The sequence below is a fragment of the Aotus nancymaae genome, unplaced genomic scaffold (assembly GCF_030222135.1).
Source record: "Aotus nancymaae isolate 86718 unplaced genomic scaffold, 86718_ANA_hifiasm-v0.15.2.pri h1tg000014l, whole genome shotgun sequence".
In the NCBI taxonomy this organism is placed as follows: Eukaryota; Metazoa; Chordata; class Mammalia; order Primates; family Aotidae; genus Aotus; species Aotus nancymaae.
In genome coordinates, this window is record NW_026988425.1 from 111,229,522 (window position 1) to 111,256,101 (window position 26,580).

Here is a 26,580-nt window from a genome sequence, read left to right on the forward strand (position 1 = left end):
AGAACAGACACTCTGGTCTTTTTCAGAAATGGCTTTCAGGTTGCATTTTTTTTCCTCCTTTGCAAGATGGTCTAGCCTTCTCTGTACATGAATTTCTCATGGAAAAACCCGGCAGAGAGTGTCATTGGGACAGCTGCTGCCCAGTTTTCTTGGGCGTTTTCCAGCTGCAAATGCAGTGGGTTCCTTTTGCAAAGCCTTCTTTCCAAAGCAACGGGCAATTTCATGTGCGCGACCAGACAGGGAATTCGCTTGCTGGAACCCGTTTGGGGTTGCACAAACTGCTTCGGGCTGAAGGAGCTGGTACCTTTCTCAATCCATTAGCAAGTCATAGATCAAACTCCCTGTCACGGCGTTTGGATGGAGCTGGACAATAAAGCTTAGGGGAAAAGCCCAATAAAGCCGGGAGTGTTCCCACCCAGTGAAGCAGAAAACGTCAGGCATCATTGGTGGTCGGCTTTGGTGGTGGTGTGGATGCAACCTGGGACCCGCCATGAAGGGACAGAGGTCTCACACCTGCCGCAGGGGACCTTCTGCTCTGGTGTCCATGCTACACCCTGTGCTTACGCATGCTCTGGAATTGGGGAGCAGAAAGGGGCCTTTCTTCTCTGTAAGTGAAGAAAGAGACAGCTTACAGGTTGGGGTCCCATGGACTTCTTAGGAAGCCAATGCTGGGCCTGCTGGGGCTCTGCAAAGGGAATGAGCCATTCTTTGTGTCAGTATTTAAAGAAATACCACGCACTCCTAGAAGACAAACTGTTTCCACTGCTGCTGGGGCCATGATTGCTTCTCTGGCTGCTTCTGTGGGAGGCTGTTTTTCCCCTTCCTCTCCCAGCGTGGAGCTGACAGTGGGCAGTGGGCACAGCTCAGGTTGGGAGTCGCCTGCCTGCTCTGTCCCTGGGTGTGTCGTCTGACTTGCGTTTGGCCCTTTGGTTTCCTTTCTAGGAGGCAGTTAATCATCTTGCTGGTGCAGTGTTCAACGGCACATCCGTTAATTTCTGTCGGGCCTGCTTGGCTCGCCTCTGAGTTTGAAAAGCTGCCTGCCATAGTATAAACACACGTTTCCCAGCCTTGAGGGCGGCTTGGCTGTTGCGGTGACAAGAGCATTTGTGCATCTCTCAGGGCACTGTCCCTTGCTGGCAGGTGATCTGCCTCATATCTTCCTCATTTCCCCTCCCTGACGCCTTTCCCTGAAGCTGCCCCTGGAAGGGTCCCAGGGTCTCTGCTGTGTTCACTTCATCATGTGTGTACAGGCCCTGGCTACTGTAGTGGGGGGCAGTGAGGGGAGGGAGCACCCAGAAACAGGCTGGGCCACACAGACCCCCAGCAGACGGCGCGGGCCCAGGGCTCTGGAGGAGAGGAGGAAAGAGGTCATGATTTGGCGATTTGGGGATGCTCCCTGGGGAAGCAAGATTTGAGCCAGGTGTTTAACTGCTGGACTTCACGTGAATTCCAGAGAATGGGGCTGGCTTGTGTCATCTGTGCCTTTGTATGGTGTCCACATGCCTGGCACGTTGTAGGCTTCAGAAATCTCAAGCTCGTGGGAATGGGTTTGAGATTAGAGAGGACTCTGTGACAAACAGGGTGCTGAGACAGGCCCCAGACGGAGGCAGGCCAGAGCTTTCGAGTCCTGCCTCGAAATCCATCCTCACTGAGGGGCCTTGGGCATGGGGCACCCTGAGCTTGCTGCAGGTTCCGTCTCAGCACTGATGGCCGTCACAGTCATAGGAAATAGCCATTCTGGTTTTTTTTTGTGTTTTTGGGACAGGATCTCACCCTGTCCCCCAGTTTGGAGCACAGTGGCACAATCACAGCTCGCTGCAGCCTCTCCCTACCTTGAGCAATCCTCCCACCTCACCCCCACATGCCTCCAAGTACCTGGGTTTGGAGGTGTGTGCTGCCACGCCCAGCTGATTATTTTTTGTGGAGATGGGCTTTCACTGTGTTTCCCAGGATTGTCTTGAACTCCTGGGCTCAAGCAATCCTGCCGCCTCCGCCTCCCGAAGTGCTGGGATTACAGGCTGGAGCCATTACCTCTGGCCAGATGGCCATTCTGTGGGCATACAGCATCCAGCCTCTGTAGACAGTGAGGACCATGTTGTTGAGAACATAGCTTTCTTTGGGACATCTGCATTGTGAAAATCGGCTTTCCCCGAGCAAAATGCAAATTTCACTACATGTGGGACCCAGAGGTTTGGGAAGAAAGGAGAAAAGGCCTCATGGTTGTGAGTGTGCTGTGGCTTTCTCAGCTCACCTGACCAGGGCATGAAGCCCCGAGGCAGCCCCAGGTGTGTGAGCTGTGTCCCCCTCTGTCCCCAGGGGTGGCCTCTCCTGCTCCTTAGACTCACCTGGGGTTGTGCACTGGGCCGTCTTGTGGAGAAAGTAGCCGGGAGAGGAAGCCAGGGCAAACTTGGAGGGCCAAGCCTGGGATTCTGTTTTCCTTTCCCATTCCTTTTTTTTTTTTCTTTCATGATTCCAACGCTGACAGTATCAGACTTCTTGAAGACATTCCAGTTTCAACCATATTAAAGAGTAGTTACTTGGAGTTATGATACATCAGTAACTACCTAAAAAGGGAAAGCATTTAGCAATCACACACACACACACACACACACACACACACACACACACGAAGCTGTTCAAGTCGAAGGAAGAATATAACTCTCTAATTGCTTCCAGCGTGAATGACGTGGGCACTTTGCTCAGGAAGACTGAGGATTCTACCAGCGAGCGAACGATGGTGTTCCCTGCTTGCCTTATCTCTGGCGATTCTGAGATTTACAGCTGTCGTCTTCTGCTTTTTTCCTTCCAGTTGTCTGTGGCAAGCAGCCGCCAGCAGCCCGTGTTCCAGACAGCCGAACATCATTGCTGGCTGCCAGATAAAATAAAATGTTTTATAATAACTTTTCGACAAGGTTGGACCATCAAGCCTTTCATGGGGTGTGTGTGTGAGTTGTCTGTGTATGTGAGAGAAAAAGTAGAGATCCTTGTGCTCCAGGGGTATAATGTTTTTGGTAATAGATGTTACTGAAGAATTGTTTTAAAAAGTGAGATTTTTGTAAAGTGGGTCAAATTTTAAGTGAAGTAGATGAGCTTACTGTTTTAAAGCTGGAGTAAATCCTGTGAAGTAGAGGCGTTTTTGGCAGGATATGCACCAGCTGTTGGTTGATTTTTGTATTTTTCATAGAAAAATATAATTGCTTGTCTAGGGCAGATTTGTGAGTATTGGGCTCTCCTTAGAGGGCACCCTTATACATGAGCAAGACTGTCGCCCAGATGTGGCGGTGTTGTGGGGGTGTGGAGGGTGGCGGGTCCCAGCAGAGGGTCCATGGGAGCCCACACTGTTGTGCTGTTTGAGAAGCTCGTGGAGGATGGCAGCCACACACCTGGCACGCACCCCGCATGTGACCTCTGCTGTCTCGTTTTCTCCTCCTCAAATGCTCAGCTGTTTTCATCACAGCAAAACTGCATGGTTCCCATTACAGCTGGATAAACACGAAGGGGCATTTAGGGACCAGAGGCGGGAGGTCTGCATTGCTTAGCCCTCTCTCCATCTCAAGCTAAGCCAGGAAAATAAATAAAAGGGAATCTATTGACTCTGTGAAAAGTCCGTCAGGTAATGAGAGCTTTAGTCGTGACTGGATTCAGGGTTGACAGCCATGTGGCTGGGACTTCCTTGCTTTCCCTTGCCATCTCTTACTTCTGTTTCACTCAGGGTTGACTTAAATCTCAGGCAGGTCTTTCCTGATGGTGGCGCAGGTGGCCCTGGCAGCCGCAGCTTTTGTGGTCCTTGGTGCCTGTGAACCCAGTTACACCAAACTTAGTGAAAGGATTTGAGTGATCCTGCCTAGGTCACATGCCCAACTGCAGACCGATCACTCTATCTGGGAAGCAGAGTCTTTCCTCGTGCCCTATAACTTGGTCATCACACAGCAGTGGCATAGGGCTGGTGATAGACAACCTTCATTGGTTTGCTGTGGTCCCCAGAGGCGAACAGGTGTTCTCTTGCAGGATGGGGCAAAATTCTAGAAGCCCTCTTAGGTGGCCTAGAGAATTTTGTCCATCTTTGCCTTTTTCTCCTGAGCCCAGACTCTTGGGGTGGCATTTGCTGACAGGCGTTATGAAGTGCTTCTCGGTCACCGCCGCGGTCCTCTCCTAGCCTCGTTCTCCTTTCTCTCAGGGGCAGTGGAGGAAGGAGTTCATGCTCAAGCTGTGGGCTATGCCTAGGTGAAAGGCCATTCTAAGAGCAATTCTTTGGGCCTGTGTTCTTGCAGGAGGCCCAGTTGCCCAAGTCCAGCTTGGCTCAGGTAATTGAAGGGGGTGCTGTGTCCCTGCTTTGGGCTTTGGAAGCACAGCAGAATATAAGGGTTTCTACCGAGCTTGAGCATGGGAGAAACCAGCACGTGATGGTGCTACCCGCTGTATCAGTCCCCACTGCTGCATGATAAGTCACCCAAAGCTGAGTAGCTTGAAACTGCCGTTTTAGTAAGTTCATAGATTCTGTGGGCCAGGGATTTAGACAAGGCACAGTGGAAATAGCTTGTCTCAGTTCCACAGTGTCTGGGCCCGACCTGGGAAGACTTGAAATCTGGGGGCTGGAGTGATGTGGAGGTGTCTCACTCCTGTGTCTGGCCTGGAGCTGGATGACTTGAAGACTGGGACTACACGCTGGAGCGTCTACCTGTGGCCTCTGCAGCCTGGTGTCCGTACCGTGGTGGCGGCCATACTTCCTCCATGGCCACCAGGGCTCCCAATGCGAGAGTCCCAGCAGGCCCGGCAGGAGCTGCGCTGGTCTTTGAGGATCAGCCTTGGAAATCCTGGAGCGTCACTCTGAAGGTATTCTGTTGGCTGAAGCGATCAGAAACCTACCCAGGTTTAAGGGCAGAGATGCACCCCACCACTCAATGTCAAAGAGTTTGGGGGCCTTATTGAAAACCTCTTCACAGCTCTGTAACTGCAGGTAGGTGACGCTGCTAGTGACAAAGGGCCACTGTGTAGATGGATCAGAGACAACTCAAGCGAGGCGAGGGCCTGTTCTGTACTTTGGAGAGAACGTACTGAGTGTGGGGCTCGTCAGCCCAGCTTTGGACATTGGTGTGCATCAACTGTGGGCGTTGGGCCTAGAGCAGGCTTCGGTGTGAGAGCTGCGATGTAGTCACTCTCAGTGTCCTTGATCAGTTAGTTGATTATAGCTTTATGGAGATAAAATTAACATGCGACGAACTGAACATATTCAAATGTACAACGTGATGAGTGTGTTTAAATTTATATATGTTTTTAGAGATGGGGTCTTGCCATGTTGCCCAGGCTAGTCTTGAACTAGGTTCAAACAATCTCCCGGCTTGGCTTCCCAAAGTGCTGAGATTACAGATGTGAGCCTGGCCTCCTGGCCTGGCCTTATTGTGATGAGTTTTGACGTGTGAATGCATCAGCAAAACCACCCCCACAATAAGATAGTGAACACGTCCGGTAGATCCAGATCTGAGTGTCCTCAGAAGGTGCAGTCTCAGTCTCTGGGGCAAGTGTAAGGCCCTACCATGGCCCAGCAGCGCTGAGCAGGCAGATGCCTGTGAGCCCCTGGGGGAGCCTGCCTTGGCCCTCTGGCAGCTGATCTGAGATGGGACATGAACCCGGGCCATCTAGGGGGATTTGTACACACAGGTCTTGGCCCTGGCTTTTCCAGACCTCTTGTCTTTGGAATTTGGGTAAAGAGAGCAAGCCCACCTGAAGACCTGAGTACAAATACCACAGCCTTTGAGAAGGATTTATTTCAGGGACAAGAATCAATTTTAGGAATCTGGCATCCTCAATAATAAATAAATAGATAAACAAATCTGGCAAGAAGTTAGGGCTTCTAAGAAACAGCCATAAAGATCAGGTTGAGACGTTAAAATAATTAGCTTAAAACAAATGAGACTGGATGAGATAAGCTTTGTAAGTTTTTTTTTTTTTTAATTATAGCTGACCTTTGAACAATGTGCAGGGTTGAGGATGAGGGGCACTGCCTGCCCCCCCAACCCCACTGCAACATGCAGCTGAAATTTTGAGTATAACTTCTGACTCTCTAGAAGCTTAACTGCTAATAGCCTACTCTTGGTTGGAAGTCTTACTGTTAACATAAACAATGTGTATTGTATGCTGTATTCTTACGATATGGTAAGCTAGAGAAAAGAAAATACTACCAAGAAAGTCATAAGGGAGAAAATGTGTTTGCTATGGATTAAGTGGAAGTAGCTCATTATAAAGGTCTTCGTCCTTGTCATCTTCATGCTGAGTAGGCGGAAGAGGGGAGATTGGTTCTGCTGTCTTGGGTGGCAGAGGTGAAAATCCCCCTTTATGTGGGTCCGCACAGTTCAAACCTGTGGTATTCAAGGGTCAGCTATACTGCAGTCTGCTGCCGCGGATAACAATGCACAGAGGAGGCAGCGCAGAGCAGAAATGGCTGTGTACATTTGAATTAGTAATGAGAGTAACCGAGGTGCTCCTCAGGAGGCAAAGGAAAGAAGACAGTGGTAAGAAAGAAAGTGCTAGAAATGGATTACAGAGACTAGAGACCCAATCCAGGAATCCCTGCAGATGGAACCATTCCCCCAAGATAGAATAGGAGCATTGATCAAAGATTTATAATGAATGAAGGCTTTTTGGGAGGTTTGAAACAAATCTGAGTTTTCAGGATAAAAGGCTTCCTGTGCTCTAGCCAGAATGAATTCACATGGACTTACAGATTTATTCTGGCAAAATTTGTGAATTGTAAGATTAAAGAAAAAAATTATACTAGTATTCAAGCAGGCAAAACGGGTTACTCAAATGAAAATCCGGCAGGCCGCAGAGTCATCCATGATACGGAGTCCCAGAAGACAGTGGAGCCAGGACTCCAGTGCTGGGAGGAGAAGGGATTGTGCCCTAAGAATACGACACTCAGACAAGTTATTGTTCAAGGGCAGAGGCAACTGAGAGGTGCTTTTAGCTACCTAAAAGGTTAGAAATGATATTCCCTAATTATCTTTATTCTGGGAAGGATTGCTTGGAGACATCACTGCAGTTTATTCTGAGCTGAAGCCAAATTAAGAGATTGGGAATACGGTTGTCATTACCTAATGAGCTGATTAAAATTGTTTAACGTAGAGTGAAGCCTAACTGATACAAATATAATCGCATATGGAATATAATTAAGAATTAAGGGAAGATCAAAGACCTAAATTTAAGAGCTAAAACTATCAGACTCTTAGAAGCAAACATAGATGTGAATGTTTGTGGTCTAGGCTCAGGCGATGGTTTCTTAGATATGGTACCCAAAACACAAGCAACCAAAGGAAATACAGAGAAATTGGACCTTGTAAAAATTAAAAACTTCTGTTTTAAAGGATACTATCAAAAAAAGCAAAAATACAACACATATGATGGGAAAAGAGTTCTTTAAATCATGTATCCAGTAGGAGACTTGTATTTGAAATATGTAAAGAATTTCTGTTACTCAGAATGACATTGGCTGAAAAATGGATAAAGGACTTGAATAGATAGCGTATTAGGGTTCTCTAGGGACAGAACTAATGGAATATATGTATAATGGAAAAGGGAAGTTTATTAAGTATTAACTCACATGATCATAAGGTCCCACAATAGGCCATCTGTAGGCTGGGGAGCAAGGTCAGCCAGTCCAGGTTCCAAAACTGAAGAACTTGAAGTTCGATGTTCGTGGGCAGGAAGCATCCAGCCCGGCAGAAAGATGTAGGCTGGGAGAAGAGGCCACTTTCTCTTTTCACATTTTTCTGCCTGCTTATATTCTAGCCTCACTGGCAGCTGATTAGATGGTGCCCACCCAGATTAAGGGTGGGTCTGCCTTTCCCAGCCCACTGACTCAAATGTTAATCTCCTTTGGCAACACCCTCACAGACACACCTATGATCAACACTTTGTATCCTTTAATCCAATTAAATGGGCACTCAGTATTAACCATCACAGACACTTCTCCAGAGAAGATACACAAATGGACAATAAGCACATGCAAAGATGCTCAATGTCATTAGCCATTAGTGAAATGCAACTAGAAATTACAATGAGGTACCACTTGGATTCTGCTTGGATGGTTCTAGTAAAAAAGATAACAAACGTTGGCAAGGATTTGGAATTCTCATACACTGCTGTTGAGAACGTGAAATGGTGCAGTTGTTTAAGAAAACAGTCTGGAAGTTCTCTAAAAGTTTAAGCATAGCATTACTATATGACTTAGCCACACCACCTCATACGTAACCAAAAGAAATTTAACATTTATCCACACAAAAAGTTGTATATGAATGTCCATAGCAGCATTGCTGACAATAGCTCAAAAGTGGAAACAACTCAAATGTCTGTCACCTTGCAAATTAAATAAAATGTGTCTATTCATACAGTATAATTTTATTTGGCAATAAAAAAGAATGAAGCACTGATATCTGCAACAGCATGGATGAACCTTAAACATATAAGTGAGAGAAGCTAGACAGAAGATCACATATGATATGATGCTATTAATGTGAAATACCCAGAATAGGCAAATCTGGAGACAGAAAGATTAATGATTTCTTAGGGTTGAAGGTGGGAAAGGACAGAGGGAAGTGGAAAGTAATTGCTAATGGTTATGGGGTTCCTTTTTAGGTGATGAAACTGTTCTAAAAATGTGGTGAGTGCATAATTCTGTGAATACACTGAAAACAATTGTATACATTAGGTGAATTGTGCAATATGTGGATTATTGCAATAAAGCTGTTATAAAAATTCAGGGAAGATGTAAAACGTAAATTATAATGCTTTAGTAGTAATTTGTATCTCAAGTTTATGAAATGTTTACAAATCAGAAGTGGAAAGGGAGGTGGGAGAAAAAAGATGCTAAATTCTTATTTGTACAAAAGGGAAAATCAAATTGTTCTTGACTTTGATAATCAGAAAGCTACATAGAGTAAAGGTTGTTTCTTAAGACTGTAAAGATAATTGACTAGTAGAATGTCCTACATGATTACTAGAGATGATAAGCCTAATGAAATATAGCTCACATAGAACAATACAGAGAGAAGAGGATCTAAAAACATGACAGAAGATCAACCATGATCAACTTTTACAATAAATATAAAAGTGTTAAAATCCTCCATTGAAATACAAGGACTTGGAAATGAGTTAAAAAGTTAATGTGAAAGCACGGGTAAAGATTTAAGGATCAAACACAATTAAAAGGTGATAAAACTGGGAAAGCATTTACCATAGTGCTCCAGAAGTCTACTGATCTTTTATTTGCTCTTTCACTTATTTTAAAACTATTTCTTGAATATCCTCTGTGTGTTAGGCACTAGGTTTGGAGCGGTGATCCTTGCTCTTGAGCTTGTTGTGTGGTGAAAGAGACTAACATTAAACACAGAACAATTGAATGATTACAAATAGCAGTGAGTACTCCAAGGGAAAGAAAAATGTGCTATTGTGGTTTAGATTAAGGGACCCAGGAAAGCTGCTTTGAGGAAGTGGTACTTAGGGTGTGCATACGAGTTAGGTGACTGTTAAGCAAAATAACTTTCCATATGGGGCTGCAGCATGTTCAAAGGCCAGGCTGTGGGCAAGAGATGAGATGCTAGAACTGATGAAAGCTCATATGATGATGTGGTACCCTCCTAGTTGGATTTTAGAGGAAGCCAAAGGAGGCTCTAGGAAATCGAGAATGAGGGGTTCTAGTGAATTTGTGAGTTGCCTAACAAAGAATTCCGCCTCTTCACTCTTGGCTGGTTTGCTCACTCCGGTGGAGCCCCAGGCTCCTTTAGTAGAAGCACTTGAAGAAATGGCTGACCTGGCTGTCAAGGAAGCACTCTCCCCTTGGTAGTCCAGCGGGGGCTTTGGAAAGTTGGGAGTAGGAGGCCGGCGGGCGCATTATCACTGTAGGACCAGAAGGACCGTGGCTCGGATGACTGAGCTTTCTGGGCAGGTTTTGCTCTGAAGGGTCCTTGGCATTTGGGAAGGGGCATTCTTTGGGAATGAGTGCCATTCTGATGATGGGTCTAGGCCAAAAGAGAAGCATTTTAACTGTTTTCTCACCTCTAGGCCTATGATCAGTTGTTTGAGCTCTCACTCTCGCGCGCACCCTCACACGCGCTCTCTCTCTTCTATCTTGAGGGACAACTGGGGCTTCTGTGAAACTCCAGAGGCCTCTGAAGGAGTGGAGGACACCTGATGGTAAACAGCTCTGGGCATACTGCAGGTGTTTGACACATTTGGAAGAACCCCTGAATCTAGAGCCCTGTAGAGCCCAGATACGTTGTTGTTTGCTAATCCTCTGAAAAGAGGACTGAAGGATTGTTTCATTCTTTTGTTCATTTGTTCATTTACTTCATTCTCTCATTAACTTATTCATTCAAAAACAATGACCGACCACCAGCTGTCCCCATGCCCTTCTTGGCACAGGAGGTACGAGGGGAGAGGGCTGTTCCCATCCTCAAACCCAGCAGCTTGGGGACATATCCTCAGGCCCCCATAGGGTGTGCTTGGTGTTTTTGGGGACTGGGGGAGAGGCGGCTTTGTGTGAAAGTGATGGTGAGGCGTGTGGATTGCTAGCCCACACAATGGCCTGGCCCCTTGCACAGGTGGAGGAACTTCTGAGCTGTCTGAAGTTCCTTGTACTTCCTTGTCAAAGATGAAAGACCATCTGTCGAAAGAAATCATTCCCAGGATCCCGATGGGGGATTCCAGGTGCAGAGATGCCGTCAATTTCTTTTCAGCCTTTTGTTTGTCCTGTCTTGATCTGGTTGAAACATGAACACGTTAATTAATTTCTTCCCCCAAGCTGTGTGTTTGAGGAATGTTTTTTTTTTTTTCTCCATTAATTTAGAAGGTAAAACTGTCAAGCTGCTGTATGCTAGCGTAATGTTTCAGCAGTAGACTTCACTGAAAAGTGGTGGTGAGAAGCGTGTGATAATTCTGTGCACTAGCATTTGCTTTTTTGTGAATTTGCTGAATGTGTCTTGCTGGGGCTCTGAGATGACTGTCCTCCCTGTGAGTCCCCCCACTATCCTGATGGCAGTTAACACACACCCCCCGATGTTAAGGCATGCAAAGGTGACCTGCCTCGTCCACAGTTCTTGAGGCAGGAAAGAGGATGAGTGTCTTATGGGCTAAATTATGTCTCCCCCAACTTCACAGGTTGAAGTCCTAACTAGCCCAGTGCCTTAGAAGGTAACTATATTTGCAGATAGAGTCTTTAAAGAGATAATTAAGTTAAAATAAGGCGATGAAAGTGGGTCCCCTGATATGACTGGTGTCCTTAGACAAAGGGGAAATTTGGACACAGACATGCACAGAGGGATCACCCTGTAAGGACAGGAAGGTGACAGCCACCTACAAGCCAAGAAGAGAGGCCTGGAACAGGTCCTTCCCTCGTGGCCCCCAGAAGAAACCAGGCCCACTGGCTCTTTGATCTTGTACTTCCAGCCTCTGGGACTGTGAGAAGTAAATTTCTTTGATTTAAGTGCATTGAATATTTATTAGAGGTTGAGACCAAGGTTTAAGGGTGATGCAAAATTAACCAGAAAATGTAGTGTTCTGCTTTATTTTGGGGGTATCCTGTGACAGCCAGACTGAAGCATTTTTACTGGACTAGACTCAGCCTCTCCTCCTGCATGATGCCGACTGGCATTTCCCCCCTTTCTTTGTGTGCACGTGTGTGGTGGTCCAGCTTTGTTCTTGCCTGATGCAATGAATGTGCTTTCCCTTTCCTTCTCCCTCCAGTTGGAAGCCTGCTTTCCCCAGAAGTTCTGCACTGGTTCCAGAATGTGTGTGCGCAGCAAGGTTCTTTCATCTGTGGGGTGTTTATGGGACCGATGAGTTTTTGCATGCAGAAACATGTAAAGACTCGGATGAGTTTCCCCCTCTGTCTGGGAGAGCACCCAATGCAGGGTCGGCCGCAGGGTCGGAGCTTGATGAGGGCTTGCAGAACAGCAGTTGTCCTTTCCCAGTTGGTACAAGTGCCATAGAAGCTACCGCCTTCCTGGCTAGGCATCTGGAGCTGCCATCCTCAAATGTGGCTGGAAGGGGGAGAGCAGTGAAAACCGAGGGAGACAGTCCTCAGTGGGCCTGCGTTTCTTCATTGTATGTTTCAGTTTTTTTCTCATTTCAAGGAAATCTTCCCTTGACTCTAGGACCTTCTAGCTGCATTCCTGTCTCTCCCTTCTAGACTTCTCCAAAGTTCATACCGTTTCCTCACCTCCCAAACATGCATTCAACTCCATCCAGTCTGGTTTTCACCTGCACGTGACCCCAGGAGCACTGTCACTGAGACTCCCCCTGCCTCTCGAGACTTCTCTTTCCCTGGTTCTTGGGACGTCAGGCTCTGCTCTTCTCGTCGCTCGGGCCTCTCTGTCTCTCTAGTGTTCGTCCCATCTCTTCTATCTAGCCATGTGGTTTTGAGGTCTCTGAAGGACTGGTCTGGGACTGACGATTCCTGAATGCTGTGAGCCCCGAGGCATTGGAATGAGGTATTCCCAAGTCCACACAGCCAGCAGCCAGCCTGACATGCCCACCTGGATGCCTCTGAAGCACCTGAAGCTCAATTAGGCCAGAACTCACAGTGCTTTCTTCCTACCTGGCCCTATTCCGGTGGTCCCAGTTCAGTGGCTGGCCTCCCCATTCATCCAGGTCAGTGAGAAATTATCCTTGATTGTCCCCCTTTATCCAGATAGTCCCAATGTTGTTAGTTCTGTCTTCGAAGTGCTTCCTGAATCTGTTTGCTTATTTCCACCTGCAGTTGCCTTCCTTGTCCAGATATTGTCTGCTTTCAACTGGGCTCCTGGAGTAGTTGTCCAACCAGTGTCCCTGCTGCCACACTAGCCCCTGGAATCTGTTCTGCCCACAGAAGCCATAAGGACACGTTCAGAACACAAGCCCTAGGTGGCATCCCCCTGCTCCTGGAATTAAAGAAGAAAACTCAACACATCCCATGTGATCCTGCCCGTTTGCCCTGCCCATTGCTCAGGCCTCGTTGGTGCCCACATTCTCTCTTGCTCTTGGCTCCTTGCAGTTTCTAGAACATACCATGCTTTCTTCCAGCCCTGGGCCCTGTGCATATGCTGTTCCCGCTGTCTGGACTCCTCCCAGCTCCTCTCTCCCACCCCTCTCTGTTAACTCTCACTTACCTTTCCAACCTTAGCCCCTGCATCACTGCCTTGGGGAAGGCCGTCTTGAACCCCCGACGTAAATTGGGGCCCCCTCATATTTTCTCATGGCATTGTCCAGTCTTTCTTGCTAGTTCCTGTCGCGTGGAATTTTCAGTTCTTCTGTTCATTTGGTTAATGTCTGCTCCTTCTAGATGGGCATCTACATTGGGGCAGTGCCTAGCACACATAGGTCCTTGGTAAATATTTAACTGAATGAGTGTCTTTCAACTTCACCCATAGGCAATAGTGCCCTGCTTGGTATCTGCATGTCTGTAGCATGGATGGAAAGGTCCAGCCCGGCTTTCCTACCCTGGCTTGCTGTATTCCAGAGTGCAGGCATGGGTCATACCTCCTTTCTAGTATGGAGACTGATTTTAGACTCCAAATTTCATCAGGTCTTCATTTGGGATCTTAACCATATATGTGTAAGTCTGCAAGTGCACATGCGTGTGCACACACACACACACACACACCCTGGCCTCCAAACAAAACACCCTTATTTTCCACCTTTCTTTGTAAGGAATTTACATGAAAAAGATGCGTTTTATAAAAGTGACTTGGCCTTGGGGGAAGTTATTTAAAGAATGCAAACTTGGAGAGTAAAACTTATTTTTTGCCTTTTGGAAAAAAAAGAGAAGGCCATTATGTTTCAAGGATGTTGGATTTATGCAGCTGTGGAAAACTTCACCTGGCTGGGAGTTCTTCTGCACATGTGGAGCCATCGTTTGCAATTAAGAAGGTGATTTTTCTATAAACAGATCTTTCGCTTTTGTTAAAGAAAAAAAAAGTGGTCAGAAAGTAATTTTCTTGGAGCTGACAATTTCATTGGAAAGCGTGGTGTTTGCAAGTGCATGTGTTCAAACTTGTGCTATGCCTGAAAACCTGCTGCCGGCTCACTGCTTGGCTTGCGTTTCCTTCTCTAGTACTTTTCACACATTGATTCCGAATCTGTTAAGCACTGTCCTCAGGTTCTTAGATGTGGGCATTCGGTTGCTGAGAAATCTACGATAAACGTTGCTACTCTAATTCCCATCACAGGACACCCTATTGACTGGTTTTTGTTAAATGGCGACTCAGAATATAGGCCAACTCTCCTGTCTGTGGCAGTGTTCTCTAGTGTGGAAGTGCATATTCAATATCCTGATGTTTCTATAGTGAAAAGAAATCAGTCCTTAGTTCCATACCTGGGAGGAGTCTTTGAAGCTTGAATGAAATACAGGCAGTAGTTTAAGACCTGACCCTCTCTATGTCAGTTTGTGGAAAACTGGAACCATGCTAGGTATTTCTAACAGGGATTTAACACAGGGAATTGGTTATGTCAGTGTCAGTGTCTGCACGAGCAAAGGGGGAAGCTGATGTAGCCTAGGAGATAGGTATCATCCTAAGGCTGGAGAAAGAAAAAGTGAATTCTCAGGATTTAAGAACGTAAAGAAGGGGGCTGTGGGGCTGTGGCTTAGACCTCTGAGGGGACAGAGCATGGAGGGAGTATACCCAAGTTGATGCCCAGATGGTTGTACCTCTGAGGGAGCATGGGGAGGCTGGGTCCTTTATTATCCCAAGAGCTGGAGGCTGGAACCATAGTTGTCCAGTATGGTGGTCCCTACTGAGCTGAAAACACAAGGAGCCCCATTTCCCTACCACCTGCCTTTCATTCTCCTCTGGTGCCCCCTATTGACAGAGCTCAGCAGGAAGCCAGCTGGCAAGGTGGTCTGGGAAATACATTAATAGTTAGGCTCCCAGCCCCAGGGCCATAGAGCAGAGTGCAGAAGTGGGGCTGGGAGACAAGAGGCAGAATGGGAAATGGGAACCTTTCTGTTTAGTAAAACCTTCAAGGGCACCCAGTTGAGGCCTGGGTGAATATCTAGGGCTCCTGATCACCAGTCTGAAGATACTTTTTACTCTATGCTTTTTATTTTAAGACGGTCAATGACACAAGACAGTTGGGCATGCAGGAGAATCCATGTGTCTTAATTTTCTCATGCTGCAGCAGTGGTGACTTTGGTGTCCTGGAAAGCCACTGGTGTCGCTGGGGGCAGAGGGCAGAGGCTGAGACATAGAAAGCCCAGTTGTGGTAGCAGTTGGTCTATCTCCCAAGGAGGAGACACACTCTGCTTTCCACCTTGGTAAAAGACATTTCATTCTTAAAATGAGTCTTTCAGCCCCATCAGATCTTTCTTATAATGGCTGTTTCATCTTTTAGCTCCTGTATCATTTTGTATTCCTTAGATTGGGTTTCAACTTTCTCCTGAATCTCAATGATCTTTTTTCCTATCCATATTCTGAATTCTGTGTCTGTGATTTCAGCCTGGTTAAGAACCATTAAGAACCCACTAGTGTGGTCATTTGGAGATAAGACACTCTGGGTTTTTGAGTTGCCAGAGTTTTTACACTGTGTTTTGCCCATCTACATGGGCTGATGTTCCTTTAGCCTTTGAAGTTTGGATGGGTTTTTTTGATGCCCTTAGGCATTTGATTGTGGTATAAGTTGAGTTCAGTTGACTGGTTCTATTCTAGAAGATTTCAGAGGGCCAGGGCTCAGCTCAGCACCTGTGGGCTCTGTGCTTTAACTCTGGGGTGCTGGTATGGATTTCCCAGCTTCGTTTTCTGGTCCCCTGCAGTTAGTAACCTGATGCACTGGAGGGACTGAGGTGTTCCTGGTCAGCTGGCCTCAACACTCTGACATGGGGTGCTGGCCACAGCACTTGATAGGAGGGAGCAGGGGAAGTGGGACCTGCACTTGCTCACGGGTGCCAGCAGCCGTGGTGGCATGTCAGGCTGCCTGTGCCACAGCAGCGGTGGAGTCCCAGTGGAGGTGGGGAGGGCGGTGGGATGTGCTCTGCCATCAGCGCTAGGGCAGCAGGGTGCACGTGCCCATTGGTGTTTTGTGGGGAAGGGAGGTGAAGTCTGCCCATACGTGTGTGCCAGCCAGGCAGGGAGAGGGATCTGTGGGTGGGTGAGTGCTGACAACGTGGTAGGGGAGGCTGCTTGTGGGCTGGTTGCATTGGTGGAGACTGGTCTGCTGGAGCTCTCCACACATTAGCCGCAGTCTGCCCTTGACGGAGCTATGATTCCCCCCCGCACCGAAGCACCCTGTTTGGGCATCAAAGGCTGTGCTGGAAGCTGGTGTGACCATGCTGGGGCCCTAGGAGATGGTGCTCAGATCAGACTGTCCTAACCCTAGGGGCAAGACCACCCAGCTCTGTGCAGGTCCAGCAGTCTCCCAAAGGCTAAAGCCACCTAGAAGATCTCGGTGAGACTTGGGGAATGGGCATCCCTGCTCGTGCTCCACTGTACATGCTCCCACACCAAACCCGCTGGCTCCACACAGGCTGGAGTCCTGCCCCTGTCACCTCTCTCAGCAGCTCTCCCTTCCAGCTCAAGTGTCCATGCGGGTCCTGGGGTCTCCTGCAGCTAGGACTTCAGAGGTCTGTGGCAAGAGCAGGCTGCTCCTTGCCTATTCAACTCACCCTTCCCTGGAAATGGCATTGGTAGAATTTGAGATGCAGGGATTCTTCTTGTGCAGCAGGGAGTAAAGGAATTCCGAGAGGGTTGTGGTTTTGAATTTTCATGCCAAATATTTTTTTTTTATCAAGGTATTGTTTTTTCTCTAATAAATTCCTGGATACTGTATCCTTTCTAAACTAAAGGAGTATCTGTTCCATACAGAGCTTTGATAATCTACAGTTGAGATATTTGGTTTTTTTAGTTTTCAAAGTAGAGAATGAGTTAACTGCGATGACGGTTTATATATTTGCTCAACACTTTCTGCAGATTCCAGACTTTCAGAGTAAGTTATAATTTGAAGATTCTAAAAGTATGTTTCTGTCTTTTTCTCTTCCTCATCTTGTTCCAGAAGGATTTGAGGTATCTTACATAAATACGTAAGATTTTCTTTTCTAATGCATAACCGAGGCAAAGGGAAAGTAGATGTAAGAAAAATAATATGAAGCCAGAGATTGAAAATCTTCCAAGTCACTACCAACTCCAGCAATGTACTGGCGAAAGAAACTGCTGGGCTTGACTTCAAGAATGTTCCCTGGTGTCTGTGACAACAGGAGAAGGCCTGAGGCCTGAGATGGCTGCGATGTCCTCATCAGCAGGGCGAGAGCCACCCTTCATTCCCACAGCAGCTGGAGACAGCTGGTCACGCGCAGAGCTTGGAGCGCTCCCCGGCTGGCCGCACGCCCGCCCACCTGCACTTTGACCTCTCTGGTGAGGTCAGAATCCAGCACGTGTGTTGTTCTGAAATTAGTGTTTTTCTTCTTCTTTTTGAAGATGCTATCATCTGTGAATATTGGCATCTGTGCAACATTATCAAGCATATTTTTGCAGTGTAGGGAATTAAAGGTAGAAGTTTATTAGAGTTCTTTCTCCCTGTAGGAAAAGGAATGATCGTCAAAAATAATGACTGTGGGTCTCTGCTTGGGGAGCGGTTGAGATCAGGGAGGGAGGAGAAGGCTAAGTTGCCCCCTAGCTTCCCACCCTCACAATCCTGCCATTCTCACTTGCCAGCACACCAGGAAGGACGCCTGCATTGGAAGGGAATGCAAGTCCACGGTCTCTTGTCTGCAGTTGCAAAATCCAGGGGTTTCCCCACTCTTTTTGTCGAAAGCCCTGCCCTGCACTGACATGAGGCTATTGAGCAAGTGTCATCATTCACTCCTTTACCCACTGCATGCATTTGCTCAGTGAGCATTTATTTCCCACCACCTGTGTGCTAGGGAATGGGGGAAAGGAAAGGAGCAAATGACAGTCGTTAGTGGAAGCCTGTGAAAGCCACAGCGCCCCTGACCGTGGGGTTTACCTGTTACTTAGTATTCTGGGCATGTGTCAACTCACAGTGTGTCATTCTTTATGGCACCCTTTTAGGTTAGCTCTGCAAGGCCTAATAGGGAGGGAGGCACAGGTCTTCTTAGTTTTTCTTTGTAAACTTGAAATACACATACCCAGTACAGGATTCTTTTTTCCATACAGTCTTGCTCTGTTGCCCAGGCTGGAGTGCAGTGCTGTGATCTCGGCTCACTGCAACCCATGCCGCCCGGGTTCAAGCAGTTATCCTTGCCTCAGCCTCCTGAGTGGCTGGGATTATAGGCATGTACCACCATTTTTGTTTGTGAATTATGACCCATAGCTCAGATTATTTAATAATACAGTAGGGACCTCTTATCCGCGGTTTTACTTTCCATAGTTTCATTTACTTGCGGTCAACCAGGGATCAAAAATTGGTGAGTACAGTACAATAAGATATTTTGAGAGAGAGACCTTGTTCACATAACCTTTACTACAGTGTGTTGTTACAATTCTATTAGTTACTGTTGTTAATCTCTTACTATGCCTAATTTATAAGTGACGCATCACCACAGGTATGTATGCATAGGACATAACACAGTACGGGAGATGTAGGGCTCGGTAGTGTCTGCGGTTGCAGGCATTCCCTGGCGGTGTTGGAATATATCCCCTGCAGATACAGAGGGTCTGCTCTATCCACTGTTGGTTCCGGAATGATTGGGTCACTTTATGAAGCCGGCTGGTGCATGTGTAGACTGTGTGTAGTAGAGATGTGTCCATAGCTGCTGCTGCTAACGTGGGATCAATTGCTATCAAATGAAAGAACAGCCTTCCTGTTTACATTCAGATTCTGAAAATGCATGCTTTTCATATCAACCTCTTGTGTCAGTCAGCAGTGTTTCCATGTACAAAGACTGTGGCAGCTTTGGACCTGTAGGTGTGAGCTTTTTAATAACAAGAGCTGTTTATCAGAGTAACATTTTACAGGGATATAGGTTATCTAAAGACTCAATGGAGAATTACACATTTACTACTAATCCTCCCAATAATCCTGCTGCTTCTCTAGTAGGCTGGAAAAATCCACTACCACTACTAATGCTACGAATAAGATTTTCCTTCTGATTGTGTGTTTTTTTGAGAAAGCATAGTGTGTTTATGCCTGCCAACATTTATGGCTCCTGGTTCCTGAGTCTGAGAAGAGTTACTGGGATGCTGTCCCCCAGGGGAGCCCTGTCTCCTCTGCCCAGCTTCCTTGGTCCAGTTATCCTCCCTGGCTGTGGCCTTTCGGACCCCTGCCCGCTAGGTCCACGCCTCCTTGCCTTTACCTACTTGTGCGGCTCTCCATGCTCCTCTGAAGTGGAGTGGATTTTCTCTTCTGGCCCCTCGGCCCCATTGGCCTCCCCGGCTGTGGTGGGTGTTGGGTGTGGCCCCCCCATCTGGCCTCATAGCTCTTGTCCAGTTGGGTCAGCTCCACCCCACGTGAGTGAACTCGGCGTCCATGTGATGGTGGAGATCGTGGGGTGCTGGCCTCTCTAGGCCTGTCAACACTGGCAACTCTCTTGGGCAGGCTCAACAGAAGGCCTTTTCGCTGCACGCTTTTAGAAGTCAGTAAGCCAAGGACTGTGCAAATGTCTCCATTGTTTTCTAGAAAAGAAGAAGCCGAGGCACAGCAGGCCTTCGCAAGACTGGCGGGAGCGGAGGAACGCCATCCAACTCACCAGCGAGCACACGGTGGAGACCCTGGTGGTGGCTGACGCCGACATGGTGCAGTACCACGGGGCCGAGGCCGCCCAGAGGTTCATCCTGACCGTCATGAACATGGTGAGTCCGGAGCCGGGGGTCTGACGCGGGGTGGGGTACTGTATTTTCTCCTTAATGAGAGATCTGGAAGCGGGGGCTGTGTCCTCATCTCCTCAAGTTGGAGGATGCTGGGTTAGGGGATAGGAGAACATAGCCTGGTGATCCCCAGGCATTGAGGAGGGCAGGTACCTGGGGGGCGTCCTGATGGGCGTGCACCTGCCCCCCAGCTCCACATTGGAGTAGTGTGTAAGTGCCCAGATCTGCTCAGTGACGGGGCCACCTGTTACTGGAAGGCTTCCCAAAAGCTGTGCTGTGGTTTCAGACATCCCCTGGGATGTTGGAACATATCCCTACAGATACGGAGGGCCTGTGTATCCACTTCTGGTCTGGAATGATTGGGTCACTTTATGAAGCCGGTTGGTGCATGTGTAGACTGTGTGTAGCAGAGATGTGTCCGTATAGGCTACTGTCAACATGGAAATCGCTATCAAATGAAAGAACAGCCTCCTGTCTATATTCAGATTCTGAAAATACATGCTGTTCATATCAACCTGCTGTGTGGGTCAGAGGTGTTTCCTCTCCAAGGGGCATTCAAAGTCATGAGTCCCAGACCCTGCTCCAGGGAGTCCATAGTCTAGCAGGAGGGACAAAGTCCAACCTCTCTGGAAAAAAGAGCTTACCGTGTGGCGAGAGGTGCTGGCGAGAAGTAGGGAGAGAGCTTGCCTAGTTGAGGGAGCCAAGGAAGGAGTTGCGCGTCTGTCTATGTCCACTTTGTCAAAGGGGATGGAGGGAAACCTTTAGTTGGGGACAGGTGGGTGGTGAGGCTGGGCTCCTCGAATATTAGACGCTGAAGGACCTTCAAGGGCATCTTAGCTTTACCCATCCATTCATTTCCCCAAGTGTTCTTGAGGACCAAGTCATTTGACCTGGCTGGAGCGGGGAGCCATAAGGGTGTGGGAGATGTGGACAGGGCCAGATGATATGGACAGGCCAAGGCTGATGTTAGGAAGAACAGGCCAGCAGCCACATGCAGGGCGGATTGGAATGGGAAGCAGTGTGGTGGAGCATTGGGGCTGGAGTGTGTGTGGGAGAGGGTTGGAGTGGCAACGGAGGAGGGGCTGGGGTAAGAGGAAGGACCTGCAGGAATTGGTGACTGGCAGGATGTGAGGGATGGAGGAGGAGGCAAGAGAAATCCAGGCTCCTACACCCAGGCTTCAGGCTGGGCCTCTGGGCGGGTGGCGGAGCCCCTGGCTGAGAAAAGTTGAGCGGTGAGTTTGGGGCCACAGCAAAGAGTTTCCATTCCGGACAAGTGGGGACATCAGGACAGACATCTTGGTGGAAAAGAGAGAGCTGGGGCTTTTCAGCCTACAGCTGGCAGCTGAAGTCGGGGAGTGACCCGCACTGCCTGGCTGAAAGGTGTCAGTGAGTAGAAAAGCTAATCCATGACAGCCCACGGAGCACCAGCCCTGGGAGGACAGGGCAGGACCTGGGAGGAGGTTGTCCTGAAGAAGGGGTGACAGGTGTAGGAGACTGGCTAACGGTGCCAGGTGGAATGGCGTTAGGGAGTGTTGCCGGTGGGTGCTTGATGAGGACAAACTGAAAAGGGAGCGGGAAATGAGAAGTGGAAAGAGCACTTGCTGATCTCAGCTAATGGAGAGGAGCCAGCCGCCTAGTCAGGTGGGATCTGGGTCCGGGGAACTTTGTAGAGGGAAGGCAGTACCCGGGTTCGGTGTGAGGTTTAGCCTCAGGCCTGGGCCGGACTCCTGCCCAATCGCTCATAGCAGAGACCATCTCTCAGCCTGCTTCTCATCAGGAGGCAGGGACTTAGCTCTGGCCGCTGAGTGCTCGGTGCCTGGCTACAGATGGTCATGCCATTCATGGAAGGGAGTGAGGTGAGAGGACAGGGCAAGGTTAAACGTCGTGGGTACAGTGGGGAGTGACCCAGGGCCTGAGTTTTCAGGGGAACAGCAGCAGTGGATTGTGTTGTGGGAGAGGGGGATGGCGTGCCTGTCCCTGGAACCTGTAGCTGCAGCCAAGGTCTCGAGGTCTAGGGAAGATGCAGAGCCAGGCCTCAGGCACCTGTGTTTGCTGGGTGTGATGTGCTCTGGAGCTCAGGGGTGAGTGCTGGGGAGGGGTTGCCTCTGACAGGAAGCCCAAGGGAGGGGCTCAGCGTGCTGGGAGGGTAGCAGAGGGCTGCGGTCCTTGTGGCTGACAGGGTCTGCAGGTGGCTCTTGGACCATGTGTGGATGTTACGTTGCTGAGAGGGACCTCTAGGTTTTAGAGGTGGACTGGGTGAGGCTGTGGATGGGAAAGGACGCAGAAGCCGGATGAACCCCCAATGTACCATTCCCGCTGGGATCTCAGCCCTGGTAGTTGTGTAGCTGGGGCTGTGGTGGCTGGGAGGCCTGGCAGCACACGATGGCCTGGACAAAGGATGCCAGCACTGAGTCTCCCCTTGTTGGGGTGGGACCCAAAGCTTGTTTCCCAGAGGCCAAAGGAGGCCCAAGAGCAGGGGGGCTCAGGGATACTGCCCGGGTCACACAGGAAGTCACTGGCAGGGCTGTGACCACCATGTCCAGCTTTTCCCCTAAGCAGCCACAGGGAAATCAGTGTTGACCCCAATCCTGGGCCCAGAGGGCGTGGGGACCCCCACGGCAATCCCGCTTGTTGTGAGGACAGATCTCTGGTACTTTGTCCTCCATTTTGTTGAAGACTTTCCAGGACTGGCTTTGGGATGTGTCTCTGTCTGTAGGGAACTCCCTCTATCTCGTCCACGCCCCTCACCCCTGCTGTGCCCTGAAGCAAGGCTGCTTTGGCAGCACTCGGAGAGCAGAGGCCTCGTGTTGAGCTGCTGGACCCAACATGTTTCCTCACATGCCAGGCTCTTCTGCAAGGCACACTTGCCAGGCAGGCCCCCGGGACCCTGGGCCAGGGATCTGCTTTCTGACAAGGCCTCAGCGGGCATGTGAGGGTGCCAGACTGCTCCCACCCCTCCATCAGAGTCATCAACTCTGGAATTTCCATTAACTTAGAAAAATGCTTTTGGCACGTTTCTGTTTTTTTTTTTATTGTGGTGAAATACATAGGTAATGTAAAGTTCACCATCGGAACCATTTTTGTGTGTTCCGGCTAGTGGCCTAAAGCACATTCATCTTGTTGTGCGACCATCCCCACCATCCACCTCCAGAACTTTTTCACGGTCCCCAAATCAGAAACTTCCTACCCATTAAACACTGTCTCTCCCTCTCCCTCTCCCCCAGCCCCTGCCAGCCTCCATTCTTTCTGTCTGTATGGATTTGATGACTCTAGATACCGCCTATCAGTGGAATCATGCAGTATGTATCCTTTTGTGGACAAACGGCTTATTTTACTGAGCATGATGTCCACAAAGTTCATCCATGTTGTGGCTTGTGTCAGGATTGCTTCCTTTTTGAGGATGTGTATTATCCCATTGCATGGACGTGCACCACATTTTGCTTCTCCATTCATCCGTCGGTGGATGCCTGGGCTGTTTCCACCTTTTGCTGTTATGACTAATGCAGCCATGAACATGGGTGTGCAAATTTCTGTTCAAGTCCCTGCTTTCAGTTCTTCCGGGCGTATACCTGAAAGTGGAATTGCTTTGGTTAACTTTTGATGGTGCTCAGTTCTGAGAAACAGTTCTTCATGAGCACAAGCCCAGGTCTCCCCGGTGGCTGGTTAATGATGGGCTGCATTGCCTCAGTCTGCCCGGAGCATGCCAGAGAGGAGGCTGGAGGAGCTTGGCTCTGCAGCAGACCCTTTCATCTGCAGATTATTTTATCTCTCTGTCTTTTTTTTAATTATCCAGGGCACAATTGCAGGGAATAAACATTCATTACAACAGCTAAGGTAGTAATAAGGCAGAGCTTCTGCTTTGATATTTGCTTTCATAATTTATCATCCAGGCAGGGGTGGCTCTTTTATCCTAGGCAGGGAGTGGGGAGGGATGGGGTTGGTGCACGGAGATGGGCCCTCCCATCCTGCACCCCTCGTAGGCTCTAAAGCCTGACGGGCTCTGTTTCTTGATTTTGATTGAACACCCTTCACCCTCTTCAGCAGCTTGTACTAAGACACCAGCGGCTTAAGAGCCCGCGGCTGAGGGCAGACCTGGGGCCAACGTGTGAAGTTTGGATTGAGATGTTTCCTGATGAGGCCTGCCTAATGAGGGCGAACCCACTGTGAGAAGGGCCGGGTGTGATGACACTGAGCCCTTCTGTCATCTGTGCTTGGGGTTTCCGGGTCCTTTTGATCCACGCCAGAAGACAAATGGAAGCAGAGTCCTCAGACCCCTCGCACAGGTGGGCTGACACCGCAGCAGTCCTTTCTTGCCACTCTAGTCCTGGATCACCATTCAGTAAATTGAAAAACAAGTTCCGTTCTGACATGACACTGTTTAAACAAGACCGCCTCCGCTGGCACCTCCCTTCCTCAGTCCCTCAAATCCTAGTTTAGGAAATCCAAAGAATTCTCTCCTGCCTATGGCTATTTTAGAAATGGTTTTCTGTTAGCAAGTGAGATAACCTTTAAGCCAAGAGGAAGGGAAAGGATTGTGGCTGGGCCAGGAGGCCTGTCATTAGAGGAGCCCCCCAGAGCCGAGAGGAGAAGGTGATGCCAACGAGCCCATCTGTTTCCCTCCAGAGCATGTTTTCTGTGGGGCTGTGGGATGGAAGTGGCTCTGTCTCCTTAACCCCTCCAGGTTTGGAAAGAAACCTGCTAGAGTTGGTTGCCACCTTCATTCCAACACATTTCTCTCTGGGTTGTGGGAAATAGCACAGAGACCCTCCTGCGTGGGTCTCTGTGTTAAGAGGCCTGGCTCACCCGCATATGCTGCCCTGACTGCCAAGGCAGAACCCAGACAAGGGCCCCAAGGCAGACCAGGGGCCAGCAGTGCCTCAGAGAGCTGATAACATGGCCAAAGCTGGGAGAATGTGGTATCAGGTGTTTGCTCCAGATTTTCATAGCTTGTCATGGTTTTGATGTATTAGATTAGTGTCAACCACCAGCCCCAAGGGAAGACACGAATGGCTACGATGTACCAGCCATCCCAGACAGCACGAAGGTGCCTTCACGTTACTGCCTTCTCATGCCTGGTGGATTTTGTCATTCCCATTTTACAGAGAAGGAAATGGAAGCTCGGGGAAATGACACAGCCAGGGTGCAGAGCCTGTGAGTACTCAGTAGGGCAAGGACTCCAGCTGAGGACTGAGGGACCCCACTTCACGTTGTTGAAGGTGACAAGCATGTCTGGAACCCATTATTTCTTTCTGTCTCCACCCTGGACTGATTGCCGTGATTTCTGGTCTTGACAGCTGCTGGAGCTTCCTTGCCAGGCTCCTCACTTCTATTTTCTTCTCTCTTGAATCCTTGCTACCTAATAACCAGCCGGGTCCTCTTCCAGCAGAATTGGAGCTTTGTCACTAGGCAGCATTGAGCCCCTCTGTTGTTTCTCCTTGCATTGGATGGGGAAGTCTGCCCTTCCCCGACCTTTCATGTGGCCCTCCAGCCTGCGTGGCCAGGGCCCACCTGGTTTTCCTGGCCCTCATTCTTTTTGCCATCTCAACAATGACTTTCACCAGGCAGCCCGAGCTTGACTTGCTATGTTTGTCAGGAATGCTTTGCTTACGTGCCTTGTAGAACGAGTTCCTCTACCTTTTAGGACTCTGTGCAAATGCCCCTTCAGAGGGTCCCTCCTTGCTGATCCCTCTGATGAGGGCCACCCTCTTTTCCTCCTCATAGAAGCCTGCTTTGTACTTGGTAGTCCTTATCTGAATTTACAATTCCATGTTTATTTGCTTTTAAAAAAACATTCTGCTGCAGAGGCTTTTAATGCCATTGAAGTTAAGCTGGTGTAAAGTCAGATTAGAGTGTTATAACTTTAATCCTAATTAAATAGAATCCCTTTAGTAACCCCCAAAAAATAACTAGAGAATATACACAAAAGAAAACAATAAGAGATTTAAGAGTTTCACTACAAAAAAAAAATATATATATATATATATGTAGAGAGAGAGAGAGAGAGAGAGAGAGAAAGAAAGAAAATCAAATCAGCTAAACACAAAAGAAGTCAGTAATGAAGGAAATGAGGAACAAAGCTATTATAAGTCATATAGGGCAACAAATAACAAAACGCAGAAGTAAGTCCCTCCTTATCAGTAATTACTTAAAGTGTAAATTAATTAAACTTCAGTCACAGAAATTGATAGCAGAATGAGTTTTTCTTTTAAATCATAGATCCAACTACATGAGGTCTACAAGAGACTTACTTGAGATCCAAACACAAAAAGGTTGAAAGTGAAAGAATAGAAAAAGAAATTCCATGCTAATTGTAACCAAAAGAGATCAGGAGTAACTATACTAACATCAGGCAAAACACACTTTAAATCGAAAAGCTTATAAGAGACAGAGGGACGTTACATATTAATAAATGTCCAATATAGCAAGAAGCTATAGCAGTTATAAGTATTTACACATCTGATAACAGATCATCAAAATATATGAAATAAAATTGATAGAATTGGAGAAATACAGTTGTACAATAATAGTTGGAGACTTCAACCCCCACTCTAATTAGCTAATAGAACAGCCAGACTGAAGATAAGGAAATAGGAGATGTAACGCAATAAATCACCTGGATCTAGCAGACATACACTGAACATTATAAGCAACAACAGACTTTTTTTTCTCAAGGAACGTGGAACATTCTGCAGGAGAGACTGTGTGTTAGGTCACAAATTAAGTCTCATGAGATTGAAAAGATTCATATTATGCAGTGTGCTATCACTGACCACAGTGGGGTAAAGTTAGAAATCAG

At 48.1% G+C, this 26,580-nt stretch overlaps 1 protein-coding gene across 1 annotated transcript in view; it reads left to right on the top strand.

Moving 5' to 3' along the window:
* Window positions 1–26,580, top strand: part of ADAMTS17 (ADAM metallopeptidase with thrombospondin type 1 motif 17) — a 330,513-nt gene that overhangs the window by 29,637 nt on the left and 274,296 nt on the right. Inside the window, exon 3 of the mRNA XM_064375802.1 lies at window positions 19,597–19,769. Within this exon, the coding sequence (XP_064231872.1) occupies window positions 19,710–19,769 (60 nt within the window). The 5' untranslated portion in view covers window positions 19,597–19,709. The remainder of the gene's footprint in view (window positions 1–19,596; window positions 19,770–26,580) is intronic.